Source organism: Mirounga angustirostris, unplaced genomic scaffold (genome assembly GCF_029215605.1).
Source record: "Mirounga angustirostris isolate CCGP_5_RB_7025 unplaced genomic scaffold, mMirAng1.0.hap1 SCAF_4, whole genome shotgun sequence".
NCBI classification, from domain to species: domain Eukaryota; kingdom Metazoa; phylum Chordata; class Mammalia; order Carnivora; family Phocidae; genus Mirounga; species Mirounga angustirostris.
Genome location: NW_026991712.1, coordinates 85,835,119 through 85,844,006, shown reverse-complemented (window position 1 = coordinate 85,844,006; position 8,888 = coordinate 85,835,119). Strand labels below are relative to the sequence as shown.

Below are 8,888 nucleotides of genomic sequence, written 5' to 3'. Positions count from 1 at the left end.
CTTGGCAAAGGCGGAACGCAAAAGACCGGCTACTGTTAACAACTCTTTTATTTGAGAGAGTGGGTGGCTCTTAAAAGAGCCTTTGATTTCACAGTTGCCCCCTTCGAGACCAGGGCTGGCGGGGCTTCCCGACGCCGGCCTCACTTGCCCTTTGCCTTGTGGTGACTCTCCGTCTTCTTGGGGAGCAACACGGCCTGGATGTTGGGCAGAACGCCGCCCTGGGCGATGGTGACTTTGCCCAACAGCTTGTTCAGCTCCTCGTCGTTGCGGATGGCCAGCTGGAGGTGGCGGGGGATGATGCGCGTCTTCTTGTTGTCTCGGGCCGCGTTCCCCGCCAGCTCCAGGATTTCCGCCGTCAGGTACTCCAGCACCGCGGCCATGTACACCGGCGCGCCGGCCCCCACCCGCTCGGCGTAGTTGCCCTTGCGCAGCAGGCGGTGCACTCGGCCCACCGGGAACTGCAGGCCGGCGCGGGACGAGCGCGACTTGGCCTTGGCGCGGGCCTTGCCTCCCTGTTTGCCACGACCAGACATGACAGCGACGCTCGCGGCCAACACCTCCCGCTGGACGACCGAGAAAGTCGCCGCAAAGCGCCCCGCTTCACCCTTTTATAGGCAGAACCCGGATTGTCTACGGAGCACTTCGATTGGCTCAAGCAGATCTTTGTCCTGACGGCCAATAGGGCGGCTCGGCCAGAATCCGCTCATTTACATAATCTCGTCCCCCGCGCAGGAGCGCCGCCGAAAAATCGCGAATCACGACGCGGCGTAACCAGAGCCTTAATTTGCCTACGGCCTCTTTAAGGACCGAGGCGCTTCCGGTAGCCTGGGTCTTACTGTGCTGCGTGCTTTTCTGGTCCGCTTTTGTCTGTCGCTCGCGCTTCCCGCTATGCCCGAGCCGGCAAAATCCGCTCCCGCGCCCAAGAAGGGCTCCAAGAAAGCGGTCACCAAAGCCCAGAAGAAGGACGGCAAGAAGCGCAAGCGCAGCCGCAAGGAGAGCTACTCCATCTACGTGTACAAGGTGCTCAAGCAGGTGCACCCCGACACCGGCATCTCGTCCAAGGCCATGGGCATCATGAACTCCTTCGTCAACGACATCTTCGAGCGCATCGCCGGCGAGGCCTCCCGCCTGGCGCATTACAACAAGCGCTCGACCATCACGTCCCGGGAGATCCAGACGGCCGTGCGCCTGCTGCTGCCCGGCGAGCTGGCCAAGCACGCCGTGTCCGAGGGCACCAAGGCGGTCACCAAGTACACCAGCTCCAAGTGAGTCCCTGCCGGGACACGGCGCTCGCATGAGTCGCCGGCCGCTTGACTCCAAAGGCTCTTTTCAGAGCCACCCACCTTCTCGGTGAAAGAAGCTGTTAACGTGCTGTGTTATGACTCCTAGTTTGTTTTTTGGGCTGCTTTTCTAGTACATTAAATTCATGCCTGTCCAAATAAAATGTCTGTCTTTTCAGTTAGGCGGCAGAATACGTTTATGTAGGTTGGTGAAAAACTAAAGGGGCACAGGTACGCTTGCTTGTCGGAGAGGACTGTTCTTGAAATGGCTTTAGCTTTGCTGCGTGCAGAACATGTGTACTAAGCTGTTAGAAAAACTGTGTTGATTTTTGATAAACTTATTTTTGCACGGTAAAAAAGGATAAAACCAGCAACCTATGGTGTTCCCAATGGGTAAAACGGTGGTGGTACTTAAATACTTAGTTATGTGTGCTAAGAAATGATAGCTTTTATATTTGGTTCCAACAAATTTCTCGAGTCCGTATCCTTGATTCACAAGTACCTGCCTAAATCATTTATGTGAAAATTCCCCGTTTAGGAAAACTGAAGCTGATTTTGATAAAGGAGTTAGCCTTTAATGGTGGTGCTTCCTCTCTGCTCCTCCACTCCTAATCAAATCCCACAAAACCTGCCTAAAATGGTAATAGTGATTTCCCCCCCAAAATTGTTACTTAGAATAGTTTGTCTGATTTAAAGGCTATTTCCACACACGGGGAACAAAAAATGGGTAATTTCTGAAGCAGGAAAAGAGTCTGAAATGCTAGAGGTACAGAAAGCCCAATATGGCTGGGAAAATGAAAAGGAAGTTGATTTGACGGTTTGTTCTCAGTTTTAGGAACTCTTGGATTGTTTTAGGCAGGGATCTGCATAATATGACCTCATTAACCTTAAAAAAGATTACTCTGGTTGCTTAGTGGGTCATAGATCCTAGATTGTCCACAGAAGAAGCAAGAAAACCAATTAAGAGGCTATAGTAGTGTTGTGGATTAGAGCAGTGATTCCTGAAATCTGGTCTCCAGATCAGCAGCGTCAGCATTACCTGAGAATCTATTAAAAGTGAGAATTTCAGGCCCCGATAATCTGTTAAAAGATCCTTTGGGTGGTTCCAATGGGTGCTAAAGTGTGAGAACCACTAGGAAGTCTAGACACTTTGGATTGGAATACAGTGGTAATAATGGTGATGGTTAGATATGTTGGAATTAGGATTATATTTGGGAGGTAAAATTAGGTTTTGGTGAGGAATAAGATTATGTAAGAGCAAAACCCCTAAGATTTTGGTTTGAACAACTGGTGCTGTGTGTATATTTTTTTAAAGATTTGTTTATATGAGAGTGTGTGCTGTGGGGTGGGGCAGACAGGGAGGGAGAAGGAGAGATTCTCAAGCAGACTCCCTGCTGAGCAGGGAGCCTGAGGCAGGACTGAACCCCGCCCCCCCACTCTGAGATCATGACCTGAACTGAAAAGACGCTTAACCAACTGAACCTCCCATACACCCCTGAACGTCTGGTGCTGTTAATTAGGATGGAGTATGGGGAGGAGGTGTGGGTTGGGGCATTAAAGAGTGATCCAGAGTTGTGATTTAAATTCGAGAAGCTTTTTTTTTTTAAAGATTTTATTTATTTATTTGAGAGAGAGAATGAGAGAGAGAGCAGGAGAGGGAGGAGGGTCAGAGGGAGAAGCAGACTCCCCGCCGAGCAGGGAGCCCGATGCAGGACTCGAGCCCGGGACTCCAGGATCGTGACCTGGGCCAAAGGCAGTTGCTTAACCGACTGAGCCACCCAGGCGCCCTAAATTCGAGAAGCTTTTTGACATTCAAGTGGATATATGGAGTTGGCAATTTGAGAACTGCATGTAGGGCTCAGTGAAAAGAACACAAACACAGCGCAGTGGGGAGGAAGGCTATCGCCTTAAAGAATTCTTCCAGATGATTTCTCCTTATGTTTCCTTAAAGTATTCAAGACTTTATTTCTTCTTCTGTGTTTGTCATGAAATACAACTTAGAAGTTGATAGTCCTATAATATATATTACTATGTAGCATTTACTTTTCTCCTTCTGTTTTTCTAATAGTTTCCTGATTTTCATTAAGGAATCCACCTAATCCCTATGTGCTGCTCAAACCTGACTGTCCATTGTAATCAGCTGGAGAACTTTAAAAAATACTAATGCTTGGATGCCACCCCCAGAAATTCTGATTTAAGTGTTTTGGGGAACAGTCTGCACTTGGGTACTTTTTAAAAGCTCTCCAGGTGACTCTAATGGGCAGGCAAATTTGAGAACCACTGTCACACGTGCTTTCCAGAAAATAGATCTTACAGGGCTGGCCTGATTGGTTTAAGTGTAATCCCAAACCCCTTTGCGCATTGATTAGTTCAGGAATCTAGACCAATCTGATTAGCACAAACATTTCAGAAATTGAAGTAACTGAGTAAGGAAATGTAGATTGCTTTTATCTTTTGGGAGAGAAATTTCTTTGCTTTGAAGAGCAAAGGACGATGGAGTGTTCTGTGGGTGTGAAGGTAAAGCAGAATTATAGACAACACTAGAGGAAGGTACGTCCTCAGGGGAGAATCAGAGAACTGAACCACTCATGGAATTCAGCCAACCTCGAAGCTCTGCTGTAATGTCAGACGTCCAGTTAAGCCCGTTTATCTGACATACTTTTATTTAAACTAGTTTGAATCTTGAAATATTTGAGAAATAACAACATAATTTCCCAGCGTAAAAGATGATAGACCTTTTGTCCTGAAAGGTCTCAAAGAGGCCAAATGGGGTAGATAAGAAAAAAATAGAGGTGCTCCAACTGCACATTTGGACTGAGTCTCCAAGAGCTATAATTAATACGTCACCAAAGCCAGAGATTAATATTACCGTCAAGAAGGAATGTCTGGGATTTAAAGAAATCTGAGATTTTATTTATAAAGGTAAACAATGTAATTCTATCACTAAAATTTTTAGTATTTGTGTAAGTGTCTCAGGGCTGCCATAACAAAGGATCAGAAACTGAGTGGCTTAAGACAACAGAGATTTATTCTGCCCTAGTTCTGGAGGCTAAGAATCCGAAGGCAAGGTGTTGCCAGGGCCCTGTCCCTCCGAAGGCTCTCAAGGAGAATCCTCCCTTCTTTTTCAGCTTCTGGTAGCGCCAGCTATTTTTTGGCACATGACAGCGTAACTCCGGCTTCTGGCTCAGTTTTCTTCCTGTGTGTTTCTACATTTTCATAAAGACACTAGTCACATGGGATTAGGGCCCACCCTAATGACCTCATTTTAAATTGATTACAGGCATATCTCATTTTATTGGGCTTTATGGATACTGCATTTTTTACAAATTGAAGGCTTGCAGCAACCCTATGTGGAGCAAGTCCATTGGCACCATTTTTCCAACACCATTTGCTCACTTAGTGTCTCTGTCACATTTTGGTAATTCTCACAATATTTCAAACTTTTCAGTACTATTGTTATGGTGATCTGGGATCAGTGATTACAGCTTGCTGAAAGCTCAGATGATTGTTAGCATTTTTTATCAATAAAATATTTTGTAATTAAGGTACATATATCGGGGTTTTTTGACATAATGCTATTGCACACTTAATAAAATATAGTGTAAACATAACTTTTATATGCAGTGAGTAACCAAAAATTTCATTTGACGTGCCTTATTGCAGTATTTGCTTTATTGTGGTGGTCTGGAACCTAACCCACAATATGTCAGAGGTACGCCTGTGCATCTCTGCAAAGACCCTACTTCCATATAAGGCCACATTCTAAGGCACCCGGGAGTTAGATTTCAACATATCTTTTTAGAGGACAAAATTCAACCCATAACAGTAGTCAACAGCTATGGTAAGCTGAACATGGCCCCCAAATATGTCCACATCTAAGTCCCTAGAATCTGTGAATGTTGTCTTATATGGCAAAGGGGACTTTACTGATATGATTTTGAAATAGGAAGATTATCCTCAATTATTTGGGTGAGCCCCAAATGTAATCACCAGGGCCCTTATCAAAGTAAAGTAGAAAGGTCAAGGGAGGAAAAAGGTGATGAAAGCAGAGAGAGATTTGAAGATGATATGATGTTGGCTTTGAAGAGGAAAGAAAGGGACCATGAGCAGAGAAAGCCCCCCCGCCCCAGCCCAGAAGCTGGAAGATGCATGGAAATGGAATCTCTCCCTAGAGCCTTTGGAGAGAGCACAGTCTTGGTTTCCACTTGGTGAAACCAATTTTGAACTTCTGATCTCCAGAACTATAAGAGAATACATGTGTGTTTTAAGCCACAAGGTTTGTAATAGAGTTAGTTGACCTTTGAACAACACATTTGAACACGGGCCCACTTGTACACTTTTTTTTTTTTTTAATAAATTCAGCACAGGACTCAATGTATTTTCCGTATGATTTTCTTAATAACATTTTCTTTTCTTTAGCCTACTTTATTGTAAGAAAATAGTATTATAATACATATAGCATGCAAACTATGTGTTTAATGACTGATGTTATCAGAAAGCCTTCCTTCCAGTCAACAGCAGTCTTATAGTAGTTTGGGGGGAATCAAAATTCATATGCAGATTTTCAACTGCTCAGGGGTCAGTGCCCCAAACCCGTTGTTGTTCAAGGATCAACTGTAGGCAGTGCTGCCAACGCCCCAGCGGAGAAGCTGAGGTCATGATCGAATTTGAAATATTTAGAGTGGATACAAAACTGTTTCAGCAATGCAGACAATTAAGTGTGTTGTTGGGGGCGATGGTGCCCTTGGTAAAGCATGTCTCCTGAATATCCTACACGACAAACAAATTTCCATCTGGTATGTACCGACTGTTTTTGACAACTATGCAGTCACAGTTAGGATTGGTGGAGAGCCATATACTCTCGGACTTTCTGATACCGCAGGGCAAGAGGATTACGACAGATTACCGCCGCGGAGTTATCCACAGATGTATTTCCAGTCTGTTTTTCAGGGGTCTCACCATCCTCATTTGAAAATGTGAAGGAAAAGTGGGGGCCTGAGATAACTCACCATTGTCCAAAGACTCGTTCTTGCTTGTTGGGACCCAAACTGATCTCCGAGATGATCCCCTACGACTGAGAAACTTGCCAAGAACAAACAGAAGCCTATCACTGCAGAGACTGCTGAAAAGCCGGCCCCTGAGCCGAAGGCAGTCAAGTATGCGCGGTGTTCTGCCCTTGCACAGAGAGGCCGAAAGACTGTATTTGACCAAGCAATAGTGGCTGCCCTGGAGCCTCCCGAACCGAAGAAGAACCGCAGTGTGTGCTGCTGTGAACATCTCTCCAGAGCCCTTTCCACACAGCTGGCTCAGCATCGTACTAAAAGCAACGTTAAATCAAACTAAAGATTAAAGATTAAAATTTGCTTTTGCAATAATGATAAATGCCCTGCACCTACCTCCGTGCACTCGTGTGAGACAAGGCCCGTAGGTATGGTCCCCTTCCCCCTCTCTGTACTAGTTAATTTGAGTAATTGTGTATTGTCAGAAAAGTGATTAATACTAGTTTTTGTTTTGTTTCAAAAAAATTTTTGTTTCGTTTAAAAGCAAGGCATGCTTGTGATGACTCCGTAACAGACTAATTTGGGTTGTTGAAGCTGCTCCGGGGCTCCATTCACTCTGGAGAATGATCTGGGACATTTAGGTTTGTTTTTTTTTAAATTTTCCTTTTTTTGCCCGTTTTTTTTTTTTGTGTGGGGAGGGGTGGGATGTGGGAAGTGTGTGTGTGGGCGTTTGTTTTTATTTAGTCATTTTTTAAAAATTCATTAACCATTGGACAGCCCTTAAGGGGAGGAGGATGGATTGATTCCACATTCCACTTCCTAGATCTAGTTTAGAAAACTTGTTCCCCATCTGGTGCTCTTAGGAAGGAGTATAGTAAATAATAACAGATTCCTTTTTGAAAGTTGCCTTTTCTCTTTACCCTTGAGTAGGTCCAGTAGTTGATGAAACTTACGAAAGTGGGTGGAACCTGCCTGCCCCTCTTCTTTTCTAGGATGCACTATATATGTGACTGTGACTTTCAAGGAAATTTGTTTGCCATTTGCTGATTTTTTTTGAAGTTAATTTCTAACTCACTGATAAATGAAGAAAAGTATTGCGCCTTTTGAAATACACCAAATGGATTGAGTACATAATTAAAAAACATTTTTTTTCCCATCAGTCATTGTCCTATATGCTCAGCATAGTGTATGATACGGTGTTCCTAGAACACAGCTGAAGACCTGGTAAATGGAGGAAATGTGAGGAGTGGCGCTAGGAGACAGACGTCTATGGAATGATGCACATCTTTCAAGTTGGGAAGATGGAGACCTGCTTCATGAAGAAGCTGGGGGTGAGGGTGGGGAGAACATTTAACAACATGGGGACCAGTCAGGGGAATCCCCTTATTTCTGTTTTGCATATGAGGAACCCTAGAGTAGCTAGTTAAGGCTCTCTAGTTTAGTAAAAAAGTCATGGAGTCTTATGAAGACTCTTCATTAAGTGTTAATAGGGATTTTATCCACTTATTTTGGTTGCAGTTTCCAATTTTTGAAAACGTTTAGATAATCTCCACCTTCCCCAAATATTTTTGTAGATTCATTAGTGTTGAACCAATGCTTTCTCATGTCTCAATTCTTTGTATATGCATTCTTTTCAGAAACAAAAAACGCTTCACACACACAAAAAAGGATCGACTGTAATTTTTTTTTTTTAATGAATGATTTTATTTATTTACTTGACAGAGAGACACAGCAAGAGAGGAACACAAGCAGGGGAAGCAGCAGAGGGAGAAGCAGGCTTCCCGCAGAGCAGGGAGCCGATGCGGGGCTCGATCCCATGACCCCGGGATCATGACCTGAGCCGAAGGCAAACGCTTACTGACTGAGCCACCCAGGCGCCCCTCAACTGTAATTTCTTACAACTGCAAAGCATATTTCCAGTTAGGTCATGGAAACTAATACAACAGCTATATATAGGATTTTTTTTTTCACAATTGAAGTTTGAATATGGATTTTATATAACTTAATATTATTAAGTCAGTATTAAATTTGTTGCGTATAATAATGGTATGTAGTTATATAGGAGAATATCTTTATTTTTAAGGGAGACACACTAAAGTGTTTAGGGAGAAGTGTCAAGATGTTTACAATTTATTTTCAAATTGTTCAGAAAATGTGTAAGTGTGCATAAAAAGTGATAAAGCAAATGCAGTAAATAGTAACAACTGGTGACTCGAGATGAAGATATGGTTGAAGATCTACTATTTTTTTCAACTTTTCTGTAGGTTTGAACTCCCCCTCCTTGAGAAATTTTTTAAAAATTATGATTAAAGACTTTAAATACTACAGAAACAGCTTTCATAGACATTATCATCCATTTTATTTTTGCAATAAAATAAATCTATGTTAACTGATATAATTTCAACATGAACATATAAGATTTTTCACCTCATTAAAGGGCTTATGTATGAGAGTGATCATCCATCTATTAACTAGAACTCTGAATGTTATCTCTTGCTCATCATACTTGCTCTACTCATTAAAGATAATAGTGACTTAAGTGATTGCATTAGTCCAAGGATGCTCAAATCACATTGGCTTAGACATTTGGTTATTCTGCTTCTAAAGT

The 8,888-nt window shown here is 43.3% G+C and overlaps 2 protein-coding genes and 1 pseudogene across 2 annotated transcripts; 2 read left to right on the top strand and 1 right to left on the bottom strand.

The window, feature by feature from the left end:
• Positions 1-30: 30 nt before the first annotated feature.
• LOC135364120 (histone H2A type 2-A) lies at positions 31-594 on the bottom strand. Its single transcript, XM_064588453.1, has one exon. It carries the CDS (start codon positions 531-533, stop codon positions 141-143), a length of 393 nt encoding a protein of 130 aa, XP_064444523.1. The 5' UTR covers positions 534-594; the 3' UTR covers positions 31-140.
• Positions 595-727: 133 nt separating this feature from the next.
• On the top strand, positions 728-1,429 carry LOC135364121 (histone H2B type 2-E). The gene has a single exon (XM_064588455.1). The coding sequence runs from the start codon at positions 889-891 to the stop codon at positions 1,267-1,269; it is 381 nt and encodes a 126-aa protein (XP_064444525.1). The 5' UTR covers positions 728-888; the 3' UTR covers positions 1,270-1,429.
• A 133-nt stretch (positions 1,430-1,562) lies between these two features.
• Positions 1,563-8,609, top strand: LOC123841419 (cell division control protein 42 homolog; annotated as a pseudogene).
• Positions 8,610-8,888: the final 279 nt, after the last annotated feature.